General features: G+C 51.8%; 2 protein-coding genes across 2 annotated transcripts in view; one reads left to right on the plus strand and one right to left on the minus strand.

Annotated features, from left to right (window-relative positions):
• Nucleotides 1–6053, plus strand: part of B4GALNT3 (beta-1,4-N-acetyl-galactosaminyltransferase 3) — a gene marked incomplete at its 5' end in the record, with an annotated part of 89408 nt that extends 83355 nt beyond the window's left edge. Inside the window, 5 exons of the mRNA XM_081058866.1 lie at nt 5–158; nt 386–458; nt 863–1016; nt 1569–1695; nt 3825–6053. Coding sequence (XP_080914992.1) covers nt 5–158; nt 386–458; nt 863–1016; nt 1569–1695; nt 3825–3933 — 617 coding nt within the window. The 3' untranslated portion in view covers nt 3934–6053. The remainder of the gene's footprint in view (nt 1–4; nt 159–385; nt 459–862; nt 1017–1568; nt 1696–3824) is intronic.
• A 740-nt stretch (nt 6054–6793) lies between these two features.
• Nucleotides 6794–21633, minus strand: part of NINJ2 (ninjurin 2) — an 81301-nt gene continuing 66461 nt past the window's right edge. The window contains exons 2-4 of the mRNA XM_081059623.1: nt 8364–8595; nt 7663–7847; nt 6794–7186 (exon numbers count right to left, since the gene is read on the minus strand). Coding sequence (XP_080915749.1) covers nt 7681–7847; nt 8364–8595 — 399 coding nt within the window. The 3' untranslated portion in view covers nt 6794–7186; nt 7663–7680. The remainder of the gene's footprint in view (nt 7187–7662; nt 7848–8363; nt 8596–21633) is intronic.

The following is a 21633-nucleotide window of genomic DNA, read 5'->3' on the forward strand; positions in this document are numbered from 1 at the left end:
GCAGTGAAGAACCAGGCACGCTGGGTACAGCAGTTCATCAGCGACATGGAGACGCTGTTCCAGGTCACCGGCGACCCACACTTCAACATCGTCATCACTGACTACAGCAGTGAGGACATGGACGTCGAGATGGCCCTGAAAAGGTCCAAGCTGAGGAGGTGAGGAGCTTCTCGGGCTGGCGTGCAGCCGGAACCCCTCCTTCCAAAAGTCCCGGGACTGCTGGGTCCGGGGCAGAGCCAGAAGTCTGGTCCAGCTTTCCAGGTTCCCAGTTTCTAACTTTCTCCCATAATCCCATCCCATCATCTCTAGTGTCTGCCTGCTGACTTCCTCCAGGGGACCGTCACAGCCAGCCCTAAGCTCAGCCACTCTCTTTGCTCTTTCGCAGCTACCAGTACATGAAGCTCAGTGGGAACTTTGAGCGCTCAGCTGGACTTCAGGCTGGAATAGACCTGGTGAAGGTAAATGCACTGGAAGGCGTTTGGGACGTGGGATGGAGGCCTGGTTAAGAGGTAGAGACACAGTTGGGGTGTGTAAGGCAGTCAGCTCCTCAGGGAGGAAGAAGTGAGGGTACATGGGGTGGGGGGCATCCCCTCCATGCTACCAGGGCCACTGCCAGGGTGGGACTAAACAAAGACAGTGGTGAATTTGTCCAGAGTCCTTGGAGTCCATGGGGGTGGGGGAGGAGGCAGAACTCACTCTCGGATTGTAAGGAGCGTGCTCTGATGCCCAGTGCTGTTACCCAGCGGTTTGTTCTGTGGAAGTTTGTCATTCAAATGGGAAAGAGCCACAGACTGTCCTAGAGAGTAGCCTGACGTCCTGGCCCCGCCCTGAGGGTTGCTAATCTCCCCACCTGTGTCCCCAGGACCCACACAGCATCGTCTTTCTCTGTGACCTCCACATCCACTTCCCAGCCGGAATCATCGATACCATCCGGAAGCACTGTGTGGAGGGCAAGATGGCCTTTGCCCCCATGGTGATGAGGCTGCATTGCGGGGCCACCCCCCAGTGGCCTGAGGGTGAGCCCTGCCCTGGGCTAGGGAGGGGCCTTGGCTCTTGACCCCAGAGCTGGACACAGTCCTGTCTTCAATGGCAGTGTCCCCTCCCCTCTCTGGCCTCCCGCTCCTCTGGACAGTCGGAGAAGTGCCCGCGGGCTTGCGCCGCCACCACAGCAGCAGTGATGTACGACACCGCCGGCCCCATCTGCCCCTCCCCCATTCATTCATGAGCACGTACTGTGTGCCGGACAATGCCCTGTGAGGGTACACAGATGGGGAGACAGGCTCCCTGCCGCTGCAAAGGGAGAAGGACAAGAACAGCGACACTCGGCTGTGCCTTCAGGGGCTAGGGCTGTCAGAGCCCTTGGTCACTCCCTGGTAGGACTGTTGCTTTCAATGAACCCTAAGCCTTAGCTCAGGGGACTTCCCTCCACAAACAGGCAAGGACGTGGCCAGGCACCCCATCCTCTGTCTTTCAGAAAAGGCTCGAGGAGCGCAGCCTGGATGCCTTCTTTGTATTCCTTCCTCCTGGGCCCTGGCTCACCTCACCTGGAGCTTCTTGTCTGTCCATAGGCTACTGGGAGGTGAACGGATTTGGGCTGCTTGGCATCTACAAGTCAGACCTGGACAGGATCGGAGGCATGAACACCAAGGAGTTCCGAGACCGCTGGGGCGGGGAAGACTGGGAGCTGCTGGACAGGTGACTGGGAAAGGAGGGCGTCTGAGAGAGCTGCTGAAACTCCATCCGTCAGGCAGTCTGGGGAGGGACGCGGCTAGAGCAGCCCAGGCCCAGTGAGGGCGCCAGGCTGCAGATGCCCCCACCCCACCCCCAGGTAAAGAGCAAGGCACTCGCAGGAAGCCCCACCGCTTATTGGGATCCAATTCCCTCCCTCGCTGAACTTCCGTTTCTATGTCTATCAGAGTGTAGGATACCGCGTCTGTCTGTGTCACATGGCTGACATGGAACGTGCTTGGTACATGTCGGGAAAAGCGCAAACTTGATGTGTACAAACGTAAATGGTCGTGTTCTCAGCAGCAAGCAGGGCGAGGAAGGACATGGCAGCGTTCCCCCAGGTTGGCTCACCCCTCCGCAGCTGCCTAGGGGAGCAGGCTGAAGTTGTGGGGTGGACGACTGGGGTAGGCAAAGGGCCAGGAAAGACTTTGGAACCAGCAAAAGAGACCGTATGGACCATTAAAGGGCAGCAAGCTATCCAGGAGGTTCTGGGTCTCTGGAAGCCTGGGGAGAAGGGAGTATCAGGGAGGAGGAAAAAGTCACTGGTAGGAGAAACCTCAGAGAAGGAGAGGGAGAACACAGGGCAAGCTGTTGGGCTTGGCAAGTGGTCAGGGAGAGGATGCTGAGCAGGGAATGGTGGGCCGGTTTGTATGGGATTGCATGACATGGGGGGTGAGGAAGCTGATGCTGTGTTAGTGTGGGTTCCTTTCAAGCAATTGGCTTCCAAGAGAAGGGGGGCGGGAAAGAGGATGATACCTTGAGAGTTGAGCTTAAGGTGCAGGGACGAAGGAGGGGAGGACAGAAATCCAAAACAGAAAGAGTTTAATTGCTGGAACAGTGTCCAGAGGCGGTGCACAGGGCAGGGTCAGGAGTGCAGGGCAGCAGGGACCTTGACAAGGAAGAGAGACAGGGCAGACCCAGCAACCAATCATGGGCTGGCGATTCATATCCATCCCCGAACCTCTGTGAGCTAGGTGTGATTCTATCCATTTTCCAGATGAGAAAACTGAGTCTCGAGAATTAATATATTGCTCCAAATCTCACAAGTAGTAAGTGTCAGAGGCTTAAAAGCTGTATCTGTTTATGTTTTTCCCCTAGAGGGAAGAAAGGAAAGGAAGATGATAATATTAAGAGAATGTAAAGTGCAAAGAAAGGAGGTAGAGGGAGCTTAGATGAGGTAATCCAGCTCTTATAAAGCCAGATCCAAGCAGATCCCAAAAGGTGGACAGACAAAGCGTGGGCTGGTGTCACCTCCATCCGTGCTTGTCCTGCCGTGCTGAGAAGATGTAGACCTCTTCTCAGTACAGTTCTCCACCCTCCTGCTTCCTCTGAGGCCCACATAGAAAGAAACTGCTCCAATTTCCAGTGACTTCCACCCTGCCCGAAGTACAGGCCTCTCTGTGAGGGACTCTAAGTGGGCTGTGCAAACGCATCTAGAAAGGGGCTGGGGAGGGCTGGGGACAAGGTCTGCTCCAGCCCTCTGCCGCCATCAAACCCTGTGCCGTGTGCCTGCAGGCTGAGTTCCAGGTACTGGGCTGCCCTGTGTTCACCACCTCCAGTCCTTACCACCATCCCCCAGGGTATATACGGGCATATATAGAGGGTGCCAAAAAAACATATACTAATTTTAAGAGAGGGAAAAACTATTAAAATTGTGATACTCAATATATACCGAGACCAAAAGATGAATACAAGTCACCTTTGACTTCTGCAATTACAAGAGGTGCTCAAAGTGGTTCCCATCAGCCTCCAGACACTTCTGATTACGGCGAACTACTGCTTGACCATCTCTTAAAATGCGTATCCTTCTTTTTGGCACCCCCAGTATATATCATTATTACCCTCTTTCTAGAGATTAGCAAACTGAGGCTCTGAGAGATGGCATGACGTACACGGTATGGAGCTGGGGTGCAAACCCAGGCTGTCTGGCTGTAACGCCCACACTCTGCCCTACACCCTGCCCCTGCCCTGTGGGGGGCAAACAGAGAAAGACGGGCAGGGTCTGACGAGATGTGGAAGGGCAGGTTCCTCGGGGGCTGTTCCTCTTCCCAGTTGTCTCCTGTGCTTGTTTCTCATCCTGTCCCTGTCGCACTCAGGATCCTTCAAGCAGGCCTGGAAGTGGAACGTCTCTCCCTCAGGAATTTCTTCCATCACTTCCATTCCAAGCGAGGCATGTGGAACCGCCGCCAGATGAAGATGCCGTGATCCTGAGGGTAGCCCGCTGGACCAACCACTTCCTGCTCCCTGACTTGCGGCTGCTCCTCCAGCACCCTGCTCACTGCTGGGGGAGATGAGGGGAGGGGAGCAGAAGCCATGGCCGAGGCCTCAGAGCTAACACCCCCACTGCACCGGGAGCTGTCCCTTCACATTGAGACAGCTACCAAGGCCCCTCTCTCCATCCTCTGGGCCTCCAGGGCGAGGCCTTTGGGAAGGGGGGCCAGGAGCGGCCACTGCTCACAGGTGACCAAGCTAGAACAGCTCCTGGCAAGGGCGGCATAGTTAGGTCAGGGAGGGGAAGACGTACTTGAGCAATGCCATCTAATCCATCCTAATCCGAGAGGTGCGTGCCGGCACCCACCCAGGGCTCCTTGCAGGAGCAGTGACCAAGAACTGGGAAGTCTTCTATTGGACATATTTTATTGGGGTTTTAATTTTTTTTTAATCAGAAAACCAAAACTGTAACTGTCCAGACCCAGCATTGACTGTGAGGGGGATGGAGTCATGCATTTAGGGAGTGTCCCCACTTGCGTACCTCAGACCCACTCCTGTGTAGAGGCGTGTCCCTCGGTCCTTGACCCGGCAGCTGATTTATAACCAGAGGAGCTGGCCCCAGTGGAGCAGTTCTCTGCTCTACCCCAGGCTCTTGCCTTCTAGAGACACATGCCTCTCCCAGGTAGCCACTGAACAGCTGGCCACCGATTAGGGCATTAACCTTACCCTCCAGGCGGCGCTAACTTCAGACCCAGCAGAAGCACAGAACTGGCATCATCTTCCTGGTGCCACAGCAGGCTTGGGAGATGGGGAAATGGTGGGTGGCAGGCTCGTCCCTCGACTGGTGTTTGGCATATAGGCCAACAGTTAAGGTGAAGGAGGGAGGGAAGACAACCTTTCCCTCAGCCCTCCTGTGAGCTCAGGCCTTGCAGAGGAAGACCATGTGGGTGGAAGTAATCCCTCGACTTAGACGAGAGGGGTGGGGTCCACCAGGAGGGGATTAAAAGGGAAGTGGAAAGTTTGAATCCTCGCAGCCCAGCTCCCCTGCACTTGCCCTCATGCAGGGAGACCTCCAGACGCAGCCTTGAGTGGCAGAAGAGGAAGGGGTCTGAGTGAAACAGGGACTAAGGTAGGAAGTGGTAGGGGGACGGGTTTAAGAAGGTAAGGTCATTGCTCTGAGATCTCTTCCCCAAGAGGAAGGGAGCAGGGCCCAGGAGGAACCGAAAAGCAAAGCTGGTTCAGTGAAAATAGCCCCTGGCCTCTGCAGTCTGGCCACCCTATACAACGCCCGATGGTCACGCACTTAATCTTGCACTAATAGTCCCAGGTGCCTTGGAGGCTGGGGATTTTTCTCCTGCTGCTGCTGACTTCACCAACTCCCCAGTGGTGCACTGGGTGCTGGATCCTGAACTCCAGTGTCTGTTTAGGGAGGCAAGCACAGGGCTTCCTGCTGTGAGGGAAGGTTGTGAGGGGTGCATCAGGGCCCAGGGCAGCCAGCTGGCCCAAGCTCCATGGGTGCCAGGCCAAGGCACAGCAGTTGGAGCTGCAGGGCCCTGGTGGGCCCTGCCTTCACAAAGACGATGAACTTGGTATAGGGGGAAAGTGGAGCCTGCTGAGCACCCTCGACTTGGAAGAGGATCCTAGTCTCCCTCTTAGGAAATCAGGAAGGACAAAGACTTTCCAATGAATAAGTTGTGGCTTATGGACACCATACCTGCCCCTGAGCTGTGGCTTTTTAGGGCCCCTGCTCAGGCTTACCGCCTTTGGGAAAGGACTGTAGGGAGCAGGCAAGAGCTGCATTTGGCCAGCTTTCTTGGTGCAAAGTCTCTTTCTGGGGCCACGCTCACCCTTGGGCATTCACTACGAGGCCTGAGCCAGCCCAAACAGCCTCCTGCTTCATTTCTGATAAAAGAGCCAGCCCAGGCCCACCCTGCCCACCACCCCCTCTGTCCCCGCCAGTGCCTTGTGTTTGATGTTTGTTACCTCCACACCATCTGCCTTAAGGGGGAGGACCTGGCAAGGGCCCCTACTCTGTAGGGAAATGTCTAGGGTAGGGGGAGGGAGTGGGATGGTGGGAGGGAAAGTGTTAAATACAGCATCTTCTTAGAAAATGGAATGGCTCTTGTGTTTTCCTGTTGCCCATCACAGTGGGAGAGGGTTGGGATGAGGGCTGTCTGGCCTCTGATGGACGAGCCAAGGACCCTTCCACACCACCTTTCACCCTTTAGTTTGGTGCCTGCTGTGGGGGGACATTCTTCTCAGCTGTGGTTTATTCAGGAAGAGACCACATTGTTCCTGTATGAGGAGCCCACAATCTGATAAATCAGGCATTTTCTGTTTAGCAAGTTAATGGAGATTTCACGTGGTTTCAGTGGAGAAAGGTGGTAGACATCCTGGGTGAATTAAGCTAGGTAGAGGGCCAGAATGGTTTTGGTGAACAGTGGAGAGGAGCCGAGGTGTGGCTCATTCTAAAACAGACAATCTGAAAATCCCTCCTGTTTGAGCTGCAGGTACAAAACGACCTTCCTAATTATATTTGGCCTGGGCAAAGAACAAAATTAGTTTGTAGTCCTTAAACATATGCCTAACTGAAGGTGCTAATATGAAAGCTAGAATAGGTTTATAGTAGGTTCTCAGAAAGGATTGTGCATACATGCGCCAATCTAGAATTGACTAATCTGCCATTCTTGTAGCACATGGTAATTAGCCCAAGGCATGTGGGGCCAGGAAAGTTGACTCAGCAGGACCCAGAGGAGAGGGAGTGATTTAAAAGCCTTTTCTCTCTCCAGGCTGGGATTTGCTTCTTTGAGTCCTTTCTAGGACTCAGATGCAACTACAGACAAAGATTGACTCTCAGATTTGCAGACATCTTTATAGAAATCATTCCATTTTACAGAAAGGGAAAACAGGCCTGGAGTGGTGGGAGTGGGGGTGGGGCAAAGGAAGGGAATGGGGTAGTCAGAACCTGAGTTCTTGAGCTGGGTGGACTCGGCCTTAAATAGACACACTTCAGGTGCAGGAGAAGCTACCAGGAGAAAAGGTTGGCACTACCCCAGTGTGAGCTCAGGACTCCAGGCCAAGACGGAATTCACTTAGACTGGTAAAGCATCCCATCTTCATGCAGGTGCTGTGGGTAGGAAGCAGGCATCTACACTGCCCTTTCCGGAGCTCTCCCAGGGGCTGTGGAAAGGGCCCGTCAGCCTGGCAGATCAGGGAGGAAAGGCTGAAGCAGCTCCAGATCACGTACCTGTCGGGGAGCAGAGAAGAGGGTGAGGACAGGTCTCTGACTTGAATGTACACGACACTCTTGGCAGTCTTCTCAAAATGCAGATGCTGACTCAGTACAGCTAGATGGGGCCTAAGATTCCGCATCTCCAGCAAGTTTCCGCATGCTTTTGTTGTTGCTGGTTCATGGACCACAGTTTGAGTAGGAAGGACTGCTGGGCAATGCCAAGGAGAAATCCCATACCTCCACCTTTCCTCTTAATGGTTGGGCAGAGCTAACCACTAACCACATTGCCTTCCCTCAGTCTCAGCCTATGGAAAGACTGAAGGAGGCCTTTCTGAGTCCCCACCGAAGCTCTTCTCCAGGATTCCTTCGCTGCCCCAGATCTACTTTCCCCCTTTGCTTGGCAAGGATTTCTCTCTTACCCCAAACCCCCAGAGGTGGGAGAAGGGCCACCTGGGGACACTTTGGACCTGGAGCCTCCTATCCATCCTCACCTGGTTTCAAAGCTGAGTTCAGAGAGGCTTCCTTGAGGTCCTGGCAGCCAGGAACCCCGTCTTATGTGCCCCGAAGGCTGTAATGAAGACGTTGATGACAACGGTGACGAAGACCAGGGTGGTGGCAGCATTGTTGAGCTGGTTTAGTCGCCACTGCTTTTCTACCTCATTGAGGTTCAGCCGAGCTGTGGAGAAGTGGGGCGTGAGAGGTAAGGGTCACGGTGGGGGCCACCGCCTGGAACCTCCCTGGCAATATCCACCAGAGTTCAGAGAATCTGTGTGGCACCTCAGTGATCCACGCGGCGGAAATCAAGGGAAGTGGTGGTCACTGCGCTAGGTACCCTTTCCCTCACTGACCAGTGTGTGTGGCATCGCGTGGTGCTACTAGACTCGGGATTTGAGAACTGAACCTGGTCTTGCAGGAGTGGGGATGTGTGCTCAGGCAGAAGGCCATAGGAACTCGGCTACAAGTTAGCGAGGACTCATTCAGCAGGTATTACGGAGGGGACACAAGAGGTAGGCCAGGGCGATCGTGGCCACCGTGTAGGCGTCCCCTGGGCATTGGTAGCTGCGGAGCGCTAACACCGAGTTAGGGCGTGCTGGAGAAGTTGGTGTGTGCATGTGCAGGCCGGCACAGAGACACGCCTGGGGCGTCCTTCCCCACTAAGTGGCACCAAAGCCAGCCGCAGGCCTGGGCTCACCAATGACCACCAGGAGGATGCCAATGACGACCTGCAGGAGCAGAGAGATGCTGATGAGCGTGACCAGGGTGATGTAGTACTGCGAGGACGGCCCCTGCTCCAGCACCGCTTTCAGCCGCATGGCGTTGGACATGAAGAGAGCCACGTCCAGCATGCTCTCGGCCACGCTCTTCTTGGTGGCATAATGGTTCAGGTTGATGGGCTGACTCCTCCTGGGGTTGGGGTTCGCAGGCTGTGAGGGAGAAAGCACAGGGAGGCTCTAAAAGGGAAGCAGTTGGAGTTTTGAAAGCTCTCCCCTCACCAGGTGGGAGGCTGAGGGCAGGTAAAACCCTTCTCAGTTTTGGCCTGAAAGAAACCTGCAATGATGTTATGTTGTGATTTACATTTCACAGGGTCATCCTTCCCTCACACCTTCACACATCCCCCTGAAGAAAGGGGGGAAGATTCTCAGCTGTCCCTTCCTCATTGTGTTTGCTATTTCACCTGGGCCTGGCCTGGCCTTGGGCCTCTCCGCTTTCCTCTGAGAGGAAAGCATTTCAGAAGACAGTAGCAGGAGCGCTCAGGGTGCACAGCTTAGCAACTGGGTCAGGAGCTCAGTTTCCATCACACTGAGCCTCTCAGCCAGGAGCACTGGTGCCGCAGCCGAGCTCAGGCACACTTGCAGATTGTCAAACACAGGCCAAAATCAGAACACACACGTATACGCACAGCAATGCATACTAGTTTGAAGCTCTTAATTTGTTTTTTTATTCTCTGGCTAGAATTTATTGACATATAATTTACATTTCATTTGATTTTGAAATATACAACAAAGCAAGGTGTGGGGAAGAAGTGGCAGGTGCCATGTCTGGCTGCAAGTTTGCAAGAAGCCCCTGAAGAAACCCAAGAAGTGGCCAAGGAGATGAAGGAGGAAGATGAGGCATTCTAGCAGAAGCAAGAGGAGGAGCAGAAGAAACTTGAGGAACTAAAAGGGAAGGCCACAGCGAAGGGCCCCCTGGCCACAGGTGGAATTAAGGAACCGGGCACAAAATGAGCTGTTCCTTGTATCTGGGGCAATTCCATTCCTGTTTTAACATCCAGATTCCTGCCCTACATCTGTCGCCACCTGTAGCTAGAATGAAGTATTGTCTTGGAGCCTGTTGTACATTTAAGAATAAAGTTTTGTAAAAATAATAATAATGATGATAATCATCCAAAAAGAAATAGAAAACAAAGCTCTTATTAACTCAAGAAGTCACTAACGCCAAAAGATGGAGTCACAACGCAGGGTATATGGTTTGGATCTCTGGGTTGGGCCAAGAAATTCAGACTGGGTGCTGCAGGCAAGCTGTAGTCACTAGTGAGAACTTGGGTCCATTTTAGGGAGAGTAATTTAGGAGTGGTGCTTGGGATGGATTGGTCCAGGAGGGCCCAGAAGCAGGGAGACCTGTCCAAAGGTTATGGTATTGACTTAGGGTCAGGGTGACAAGAGTGATGGTGAGAACGGAGAAGAAGGAAGGCCTTTGAGAATGGTTACTGCCTGGGATAAGGAGGTGACCTCAGCAGAAGACCACAATGGGATGTGTGCTGAGTAGATGGATGGATGGGTGGCTAGGGCTCTGGTCTCAGAGGGTTCTGGACGCTGGGCTTGTTTGGGGCCAGCTGGCCTAGTGAGTGCCAGGGATGCGAAAGCCAATAACCCACAGACCCCAACGTGATAACCTGTGGTCCTAGCCATTTGGTAATGGCTCATCCCAGGTTCAAAGGACATATTAGGTGAGAGTCTATGGAGCAGCCCAGCCCTCTCCACAATTCAAAGTGCTTCTGCCCCGGGAGCCGGCTTCCCTGATCCTACTTCCCCACTTGGCTTGCCCACTCCTCGTCTCCCTATCCCACCCTTCAGTTTGCCCAGTAGCTATTATACAAACTTTACACTTTCTCCTCCTTCCAAACCCAGCTCTCAGTTCAAGGTCTGATAAATTGTGAAGTTACTATAAAAACTTCAAGGGAGAGAAACTTTCCTTTGAAAATGTTCATATTTACAACGAACAAAACCTTAACTCCAAACCTCTGGTGGTGTGTTTTGAGCATAGACCAAATAGTGTGTGAGGGAATGGGTACTTGGGAGACACAGAGATGTCCCCAAGCCTCAACAGAAAATATTGCGATTTGTAAGTTTTACTAGAGCTGACAGGCCTTTGTTGTTAAATTGACCTCAGAGCCTCATCTTTTCCTCTCTAATTTAGGATCTTCTTTTATTTTGATCTTGGCCAATTCAGGATTGCTTCATAACTGAGGATGCTTTTTCAAAGAGTCGGGTATGGTGGTGGCGGGTGCTCTGCAGCGCGCCCCTCCCCCACCACCCAAGCTCCGGAAGGCACCAGTTTTCCAGAATGTCCACATGGTGGCGCGCGGAGTCCGAAGAAGTGACTTGGGCACGAGGGCTGCCCCGGTGGCACGATGGCACTGCTCCCCTGAGGAATCCACTGACAGGACGGGATTGGTTGAAACCTGGACCTCTTGGAGGCCCATGACAGGACAGCTGGTTCACAAGTCTAGATAGGCCAACCGAAAACCCACCAAATGTGTGCAAATGAGAGTTGGAGGATAAACCAATACCGAGATGGTGCCAGGCCGGTGGAGGGAGGAACCCCTGGGAGAGCAACCCGGGGGCGGGGCCTCCAGTACAACCTGCAGCAAGAGGGATTGTGGTTAGAAGAGAGGAGGTTGTGAGATCCTGGAAGAAGTTTTGAAAGGGAGGGAAATGGTTTTCTTAATCCTTCTGGGCCAGTTGAGGTGCAGCCCTGCCCTGAGGCAGAGCTCGCTGAAATGACTTGAGGGTCCTCCCGTATAGCCTGAAGATTCTTCTATTGGATGAACCCCCAAGTCCCACAGGATGGCACCCTTTTCCCCCACAGCCCAGAGACTAGGAGCAACCCAAGGAGGGGACAGGAGAGGAAGGTAGGGGTGGCAGGTGGACTGGCAGCGTGGGCGGCCCTCTATGCTGCCTCCAGAAGCTGGCCCTTTAAGGCCGAGCCCAGGCAGGCCGGGAACAAAGGCCCGGGAATGTGGGCAGGGCAGGCATGTTGAGCCACCCAGCGTGAGTCATTTATATTTCACGGGACTGAGAATCACTGGCTCCAGACCCAGCCCCCTCCCTGGGCTGACAGGCAGCGCCTGGCCTGCGCTAGCCTGCAGGGCCCTCTCTACCAGAGCTTGCTGGGGGTGGGCTGGAGGCCTCCACTTCCCTCAAACCCACCTGCCCTGCCCAAGCTCCTGGCCCCTTTCATCTGGTTCCTCAGTGCAGGGGGTGGGCGCAGATCAGGACTCCTGGCTTTTGGGCCCAGCTCTGCCTCTGGGCTTGGCACTTTGGGCCTCAGTTTCCACATCTACAAAATAGGACAATAACCCCCTCTCAGGAGGGGTGGGGGCTATGGAGAGACTGAATGAGACTTAGTTCCTCCTCAAAAGGAAAGACAGAACTCCAAGCTCTTCTCATTTTTACCCCAGCCTGAGATCTGTCTGTCAATGACCCTTTGTCTCTCAGTATTTTATATCTTATTCCATCCCACCCCATCCAACCCCTCCACTTTTACTGGAGGACAGCAGGAGGCTGAACCAGAGACTCCAGCATCCCTATTTAAAATGCATACACCCCTGGGAAAGGCAACTCATTCAAATCCAGGAACAACCAGGGACACTGAACTTTGATGGGGAATTTTGGTTGATATGAAGTTGCAGCAGGGGTGGGTGTAGGGGCGATAAGATTAGATCCAGAGTTCCGTTCTGGAGTGCAGTGGGGGTTCTGGGCAAAAAGAGGACAGGGGTTTGGTGATGGAGGTAGGATGACTCAAGGGACACAACAGACCCCCTCCCCCGGTTTCCCAGTTTGCCACACTCCTGGGCCTGCTCCAGCACCATCATTTCCCTCCCATCCTTCGCCCTTCGCTTGGGTTCCAGCTCAGACTTCCCTGGTTAACAGGCTCTCCTGCCAACTGCCAGCTCCCCAGGCTGGTGTGGATTCCAACCCTTGAAGTCATGGATTGCTCCATTGTTCTGCTAGACAATTCTTTATCACTTAATCCTTGTTGGCCTATATTTTTGTTTCTTAACAAAACTTGCTGGATAGGAAAAGAATGCCTCTGTCAACAGTAAGGTAAACAAATTTTTACATTGTTTATTGGCATTATGGTCAACGGAGACCACAAGCTCCAAAAGGTCCGTCTGCAATTCTTGGAAACAAGATTTCAAAGGGGTAACTGTCCTACCCTAAAGCCATGGAATCCACATGTCAGAGTGTTTAGGACCTGGAGCTGGTGGCCAGCAGTGAGTGCCCTAGAGGTGCTGAAGGGAAGGAGCCAGCCTAGAGGGAGGGATTTACTGCAGCCGGAAGAATAGCACAGAAGTCACCCTGGACCCAGGTTCAAATCCTTGTTCTGCTACCAGTTACATCTGAGCAAGCCTGGTCCCATCACGGCGCTCCTTTTCCTATCTATGAGATAAGGGGGTTGGAATAAGTGATTTCTTGGGTCCCTTCCAACAAACAGTGAGGTAGGATTAGGGAAGCCTCTTCCTCTGGGTGGAGAATTCTCAGGGGCTGAGGACATTTCCCTGAGCAAGGCAGAGGTCAGGCAGCTGTGGAGCCAGGCCCAGGGGCAGATCCAGTGAGTCACTTTGCCCCAGAGTAGGTGACCTTCCAATGAGTCATCCCTGTCAGCCCTTAGAAAAGCCATATGGCAGTCTCCATGTGTACCAGTTAAAAACTCAAGGCTGCAGACAAAATAAACTGAGAGGGGCAGTGGCCTGTTGGCCCTTCTGTTGGTCTCAAAATTACTGACCATCCAGAAATGCCAGCTCTCACCTGAAAAGGCGATGACAAGGTCTTTGGAAGGTTGGTTCTCCGTAAAGGGAAGGGGCGGATCCCAGCCCAGGAAGAGTGATTTGTTCAAATGTAAGAATTTGGGTGATCTGCTATGCCAATTTGATTTTAATTAGGTGCCTGGGATCCCTACTATTCTTTCAGAATTAAGTTTGAAAGAGTGCTTGGGTCTGTCATACTGTGCACACACACAGTAGGCTCTAGGCTCTCAGTACACTGGGGATGATAGTAGTTCCCACTTACGGAGTACATATCTTGTGTCTGGCACAGGGGTAAATGCGGGACACGGGCCATCTTATCTAGTCCTCACAACAGCCCTGTGAAGTTGGGGAGCGCATGATAACCACAGTAGAACAAGCAGAGCCTCAGAGAGCCTAAGGAACTTGTCAAGGGCGGTCACAAAGCACAGTTTTGATCCCAATTCTCTATGTGCCAGAGCCTATAATTTTAACCCCTACTCTGTTACATCCCAGAAGTTGAAGACATATTCCCTGCCTCCAAGGAACTTAGGATCTAAAGATAAAAATCCAAAGATGAAAGAAGACAAATAGTTCCACAAGGGTACTTAAGTATTTACCCACGCACAGAGGCGGTATAACAGCTCTGCCGCACTAGAACTCGCATCAGGTTGTCTCGAATTTGCAGTGGGGCCATGTCCTTGAGCCCCTGCACTGCTGTGGCAAAAATGTCACAAGACCCAGTCAAAAGGCTTGGGTTCAAACTGGTAAGAGGTAAGCTGGGAGGATACAGTTGAGATAAGAGAGATTTTTATCCGTACCTTTTAAATTTTGAACCATGTAAATGTTTGAGCTATGCAAAACAAATAAATAAACACATATGTACCCCACAAAAACCAATGGTTAAAATAAAGAGGTTAAAATAGAGCAGAATTTACTTCATCTTACCCCGGCCTTAGCTTCTCTATCTGTGAAATGGGAATAATATCTGCCCTGTTTAGCACAAAGTGCTGTTTAAAAGATCAGTAAGGTAATGTGGGTGAACGTGTTTTGAAAACTGTCAAGTATTAAAACCAATATGAGATAAGAGAGAACTCTCTCCCATTTGTGATTATACTCCCACCTGTGGGCCTAGAGCCATTTTAAATAATATGTTCTGACTCAGGGTCTGTCCCAGCCCAAATTTTGAAGGCACCATTGTCTTCTCAGCAACCCTCATGGTCTTTGAAATGCCTTTCTCTACAAAGAAGGTACCCTCTCTTCTCCCCCCATGAGTCTCACCTTCAAGCTGCATTGGCCTCTCCCTCAGGGAGGAAATTCTCAGACAAGCCCCCCTACACAGGGTCTCCACACTCTGCTGTGACTGGGCAGTGCAGAGCCTCCCAGCTAGCCTGCACTCACCTCCCTAGCCTGGCGTCCTTTTCCTCCCCGCACTGGGGAGGGGGCAGAGAGCTAACCCTCTGAAGGCTCTGCCTGGGCCAGGCTCCCTGATGCTCTGCAACACTGGGCCACACGTTCCCTAAACACACCTCACTCGTTACTCCAGGACTTAAGGCTTTTCTTCCCCATGCCGCCTTCCCCTCCGTCGCCTCCCCCCCCCCCCACCACTGCCGCCCTCCTCTAGACCCTGAACCTGCTTACACTCTGCAGGTCCTGTGCAAAGACTGCCTGGGTCTGTGCTGGCTTGGGGCTTTGTTTACGCCTCTCCAGATGGCCCCTCCTGTGTCTGCTTCACTGCAGAGACTCCATCTTCCATATTCCTGGGTCCCCACAGAGCCTAGCTCAGTCACTTGCCACCTTCAATGCACAGTAAATGACTGACATTCTTATTTGAAAGAGTTACTTCGAAGAGATTTTTCAAAAAAGGGCAAAAGAAAGGGTCTTTAAGGGTGGAATTTCAGGCACAATGGTTTCTGAATGAGGGGATTCGGGTTTGGACCACCTTTGCCTTTAAAATGAAATCCCCTAGCCCAGGGTTAGCCCTTTCTCATCTGGTATCCTGTCTCAGGGAATAAATATCTCAGGCTGGAAGCTGCCACTGGTCTTCAGGTCAAAACCTGCAAAGGCCCAGACCTTTGGGGCCTCCGTTTGGGGCAAGCCCTCTCTGACTTCCAGTGCCAAGAGCAGTGGATCTTGCCCTCAAAAATCAACAGTTTTTAATTGTGTCTTTTGCGTGTCATTCCGGTAATAACACCCACGGGTCCAGAAATCTCCTCCGAACCCTGGGCGCAGTCTTGCCGCGAAGCTCCAGCCTTTGCCCCAGGCTGCAACCCGGACTTTGTAGCTGCAGCACCCACGGGGCACGTGGAAGAAGGTCTGCCCCCGGGAAAGTCTGCAGTGCCTCTGTCGTCCACCAGGGGGCCCCCGGGAACCAGCTCAACGGGCCCTGGGGGGAGCTCACGTCGTCAGGGGCCAGGAACCCACGTGCTTGGATCCCTTTGTGAATCCAGAAGGTCGACAGAGTTTCTTTCTAACAAAAGGGGGCTATATAGAAACGGAAACTGAGTGTGCAAGGAGAGACGGGAAGCCTTAGGGGGTCGATCGGAAATCCATGGGGCCTGCTTGCTCTTCCTTAGGAGCATTTTCCACCTCCCTTGCAAGAGGTCACCGTGTCAGTGGCTTTCAGGAAACACTGTCATCTCAGTTAGGGTCCAAAGTTAATCATGGATTTGCCACATGGACATTTCCAAAGAATTTTTTCCGCTCTGTCTCAATATGCACCTTAAACTAGAGTATTTTCCGATTTAGCAACTTGCTCCTGAGTACTTGTGCTCTAGGTCTCACTTTGGGGCTCCCAGCCGCACTCCCCAAGCCCACCCAGTCCATCTCTGGTCATTGTAATCCGACTCATCTTTCAAGGGCCAGCAAATTGAGCTAAAATTTAAACGATAATACCTAAATAATGATAACGCTGTATGCCAGGCACACCCAGATGAAGTAGGTATTAATAGTCCCATTTTACAAGTGAAGACACTGAAGTTCAAAGAGATTATCTGCCAGAGTCACCAGATACTAAGGGATGGTCCCAGTGTCAAAATCCTAGAGTTATATTTTTTCTTCCATGTACCAGTGGTTCTCAGAATGTGGTCCCTGAAGCAGCAGCAGCAGCAACGGCACCACTTGGGAACTTGTTAGAAATGCAAATTCTCAGGTTCCACCCTAGACCTGAATCAGAAACTATCTGTGTTTTAACAAGCCCTCCAGGTGGTTCTCATGCAAGCTCACTTTTGGGGACCATAGGTCTATATTGTGCTGCCAAGCTGCAGTAGTTGTCAGTGCTTGCTATCTTCTAAGCTGGGTGCTAGACACTTTCCTATTGATTTTGTCATTGGATTGTTTTTTAATAGCACCAGTTTTACAGATGAGAAAATTGAGGCTCAGAACAATTAAGTAATTTTGCTCAGGATCACCCCGCTGTTAAGTATTAGAGCTGGGATTTGAACCTAGGCAGGCTGTGGGGAGGCTGTGGAGCCTGCGTCCTTTTGTAAAATTTAAATATTTAAAGATTCAAGATCTTTTTCTTTTTTAAAATTTTTATTGGGGAATATTGGGAACAGAGTGTTTTTCCAGGAAACATCAGCTCCATGTCAAGTCATTGTTTTCAATCTAGTTGTGTGTGTTGGGGGGGGGGGGGCGGTTCAGCTCACTGGGCTATGTGGGAATAGAACCAGTGACCCTGGTCTTATGAGCACTGCGCTCTAACCATTCAGCGAATGGCCTCCCAAAGGCAGCTCAGCTGGAGCCTGCGTCCTTAACCACTACCATACAACCCTGGAATCATCAGCTTTGTAAACCCCTTAAAGGTGGACACTAGTCTAAAGTATGTATAGATAATCTATCTAGACCTTTCTAGAATAGTAGATACTGAATAGTATTCTCTATCTGCGCCAGCAGCCAGCGTACTCCGGCAGCTTCTGTCTCCCCAGTGCCCAGTGCTGCCCAGCTGCAGTTCACCATGGGCTGCTTACAAGGCTCTCATCCATTTATCCTTAGATCCTCCTGGGCTTCACTCAGGAGCATTGACTGAGCCTGACTCGGTTTTGTGGAACCTTAGATTTTGTGGTGGAAGCTAAATCCAGATAGGAGGCCCAAACACAGGTAAGTGAGCATGACTTTCAGAACAATTCACCATAACACCAAATATCATCATTCTACAGGATGGTGTATATGAGTTTTGTATGTCCCCTCTAGATTATATGTTTCCAAAAGGCAAAAATTATTTCCTTGGAATTTCCAGGCTGTTAGAACACAAGCAATAAGAGCTGTGCCTATAACAATCTGGCTATAGCCCAGGTGAGGAGACCTCATGAAATAGATCATATCTGACACTGGGATGAGAAAAAGGGAAGGTGGTGAATTTCCCACCCCACCCAGCCCTGCGGAGAGCCTGCCAGATTCCATCTCAGTTCATTTCAACAAACATGTTTTCAGCTGCTATCGTGTGCTAGGCATCTAGAATACAACAAAGATCTCTGCCTTCCCCATATCCCTGTTTCCCTAATCCCCTAAAATGACAAGGCTCAGCAGAGAATAAAGTGTATAAAGTGGGGAGCCAGGAGATAAAAAGGCCTTTTCGATCCCGCCCTAGTAGATAAACTTCACGGGAACAAGGACTTTATCTGTCTTGTTCAATGCTATATCCCAGAGCCTGGCACCTCGCCTGGCATGCTAAGTGAATGAATGGTGCATTTGTGTTCATACCCCCTGTATTCGTTCAGAAGAGGCTTAAGAGGCAGGACCATGGTGAGCTGTGCTCCGTGGACCTCTTACATGAAGCCCTCTTCTAGGGGGGTGTCAGTAAATGTCTGTCTTACATGGGCACGTGGACTCCTGACTCCCCTCAGTATGTCAGTACAGCTTTAGTGTGTGTGTGTGTGTGTGTCTTGTCCTTGTGGGCAGCAGTGTCTGGGTCCTGGCATAGACGAGACAGGCTGCAGAGGAGGAAGAGATGCTGTCACACTCATTGGAAGAAGCCCAGCTGCAGCTCCAGGGGCAGGTGAAATCAGGATAGAGTGGAGTCCCCAGATCAAAGCCAGGGGTAAACATCGTTGGAGGGTTGGCCAGGCCTGGGGCAGATGTTAGTCCTGCTGGCCTTAGCCAATCCAAAGAGTCCTGGGCCCAGAAGCAGCCTGCCAGGACTGCACTGCCCTAGGAGTCCTTGTTCCCCCCTCCCAGCCCACCAGATCTGACCCGGGTTCTCACACTTGCTCTCCCTTCTTTCCTCAGGATTTGAAAGGTCCTGTGAAGTGCAAAATCACACATTCTCCCAGCCTCGACTCCTGCACTCTGAGCAGCTCTGATGTCGTGGGCCGGGGTCTGGGGAAAATGAAGACTGAGTGAATGGACGGCATTGTGCTTGGAGTCCAGGGGTCTGAACTGAGCCTGGCTGCCATGTCTTCTTTAGGTGCCTCCTGCAGGTGGCGCAGCCTTGGTGCTTCTCAGCCTCCTCTTTTGTGAAATGAGAGGATACCGGCCCTCCTCCCTCATTGTGAGGCGCTGGCGTATGGTCTAGTCTATACACATGAAGGGATGAACAATTACCAAAGCCTCAGCAAAAAGGCTGTGTAAGTCCCAGGCTAGTTTTAGCCCAAACCCCAAGGCACTCTGTAGAACTCGATCTGCCGTGGATGTTGAACGTATTAAACACCCCTCGCTCCAGGATTCTTCCACGTGTACAGCTTCTCTTTTAATAACTGTATTTATTCAGTATGTACCATGGGCCAGGCACCCTTCTGTTTTCAGGCATTTTCTCACTTCTCATAGAAGATTAAGTAACTCGCCTGAGGTCACACTGCTGGAGATAGGGGAGTCGGGATTTGAACCCAGGTCTGTCAGAGGCCACAGCTCAAACTCTTAACCGCAGTGCTATTCCACAAACCTGTTTCCTGGAAGGTGAGAGCCCTAAGGAAATCTGTCCTCTTGCCTAACACAGTATCTAAATAGCAGTGTGTGTTCAAGAAAGAAAGGAGGAAAGAAAGGCAGGCAGCCTCGTCCTGCCCCCAGCCGCTGCTCCAGACCTAGACTGGAAACACCCTTTCTACAGCCCGGGGCAGCGCCACAGGGCAACAAAGCACGTGTTGGTCATTGCTGTGCCCTTACTGCCTTTCTAAAAATACAAAGAGCATGAACCCTCCCAGGCCACCAAACAGATATCCAGTTGCTCTCTGGGGTCAGCCCCGTACAGTCTGATCTTGCCACCTGGCACCTGTTCCCTCCGGGCCTCCTGCCTGACAGCTGCCCTGTCGTCCCTGTCAGCGCCGAATGCAAGGCAAAGGCCAGCCCTGCAGAGGTGGGAACTCCTGAGCCTCCAGGTCAGGCCTAGCCCAGCCCAGGTGAACTGTGGTCCACTAGGACAGAGCTGAGGTCTTTGCCCCAAGCCCAGCCAGAACAAACACGTTTTGCTGGGCTCCATTCTTGTAGCCATAAAATGGAGGCATCAATCTTTCCGGCCCCTTTTGGAGTTTGAGCAGCAGCCTGGTCTAGGGCTGTGGACGCTGGCCTCAAAGTCAGGCCACTTGGAGCCAGTTCCAGCACTGCACCCAGCAGCTGCTTGGCCTGGCACTTCTGTTAGCTACTTAGTCATGGGGAGAATACGATTCCAAAACAGTGATAGTATTATATTATTTTTAAAGAGATATCTGCTTATATGCATAGATAAATCTGATATGATACGGACTAAAATATTAACACCGTCGTCACGAGGTACTAAGATCTGAAGTATTCTTTTCCTTTTCGCTTTCTCTGTATTTTCTAATTTTCCCTCAATGAACATAAGGTAAAAGAAAGAATGTTAAAACAGCCCAACTACATAATTGGTACGTAAGTATTTGTCTTGACTTACAGGACAGTTTGAGAATAATGCTTATGAAAGTGGCTTGCAAACTTTAAAGTGCTCTGCAAGTGTCAGGGGTTCTTACTATAACTTCCCCCGAGGGCATTTTGGCCCCACAGAGGTAGGCAGGAGTTTCTTTCCGGTTCCACACCAGGAAACCCTGTAGTTCAGAAGCACCACTCTGGACCTCTGCTGTTCTACCCTCACTGTGTAGGAAGAGGAGAGAAGGAGCGTCCAGGCAATGCCATGGCTGAGGCAGGGCGTGGCCATCTGGTGTAATGACCTGGCCTGCTCTGTGGATGAATCAGCAACATTAACTGAGCACCCACTCTATGAGCTCCGTACTCTGTTCGGAGAAGATAGCTCTGTTTGCTTTCCAGTCAGTCAACAAACGTTTATCTAGCATCAATCTATTTTGGGCAAGTCAGAGCACAGAGGGCATGGCACAGAGATGAAAATTTTGACAGGGAGTTTGTGAAGAATTATAGGAAGGGACGGGTACCATGGGAGATACAAATGAAGTGGGAAAGCAGGAGGGCATCCATCTGGGGAGCTTAGTGGAGACCTTGTAGGCGTCAGTGCCATCTCATGTGGATCCTGAAGGACAAGAAGAGTTCTTCAGAATGTTCTTCCTCTGGTAAGCAGAGTCCCTGCCTTGGGAAGCAACACCCTACTGGGAGAGACCAATATAATACATACACTGGTAAAAGTTTTCCAAATGGGTATGAATGTAACCCGCAGCAATTTGCAGGGCCCAGTACAAAATAAACACATGGGGCCCCTCGTTCAAAATTATTGAGAATTTCCATGGGAACAGCAGAGCATTAAAGCAAGCGGGGACCCTGTCAGTGCGGGGCCCTTTGGAGCGGGCCCTGTGAAGCCAGCTAGGGTGCTGTAAGTGCAGGAGATGGGTATTAGGAGTGCTTGTTGCCAGGACGACCACAGGCCTTGGGAAACCCTATGGCTGCTTCACTGTTCGCATCTTTGGTCAAGGTTGGCTTCTAGAGATGAGATAACCTAGCTGGACCTGGCTCTCTATTCCCTTTTGTGGCCAGCGGAGTGTTCTGCCTCTCAAATAATGGGCCCCAAACACCAGAGACTGTTGGCTTCTTTCTCAAGGGCCAGGATTGGGGAGCGGCAAAAACACAAAACTCAGATGCCTTCAGTGGCGGAAGTGGTAGAAAATGCTTCTCACTGGGAAGTGGTGACCCCACTGAAAGGCATTCGACTTCAGAACGTGCACACTTCCGTCTGCCAACAGCATCAATTTCTGTCCTGTGGTCAACCCTCTCACTTTAGACATGGGGAAACTGAGAACCAAAGAGGGCAGGGACCTGTCCAAGGTCACACAACAAGCCAGTGCTGAAATAAGGACACAAGTCTCCATAACTTCCATCAAGCGCCCTTTCCCTAACAGCCAGATGCCTTTTGGGGCCCACTGCACTGCACTGTAAGGCCCAGGGTATGGGGCTGCCCTGTACAGTGAGACCGCCTGGAGGACTCTGTCACTGGGCTTTAGTGGTGTGGAGAGGATTGCGGTCTGGGTGGAAGATGCACACCTTCCCTCCTCTGAGCCTTTAACCCTTATTCGGGAGCAGGTGGCAGAATTGCCAGGGACCGAGA

Source organism: Rhinolophus hipposideros (genome assembly GCF_964194185.1).
Source record: "Rhinolophus hipposideros genome assembly, chromosome: 9".
In the NCBI taxonomy this organism is placed as follows: Eukaryota; Metazoa; Chordata; class Mammalia; order Chiroptera; family Rhinolophidae; genus Rhinolophus; species Rhinolophus hipposideros.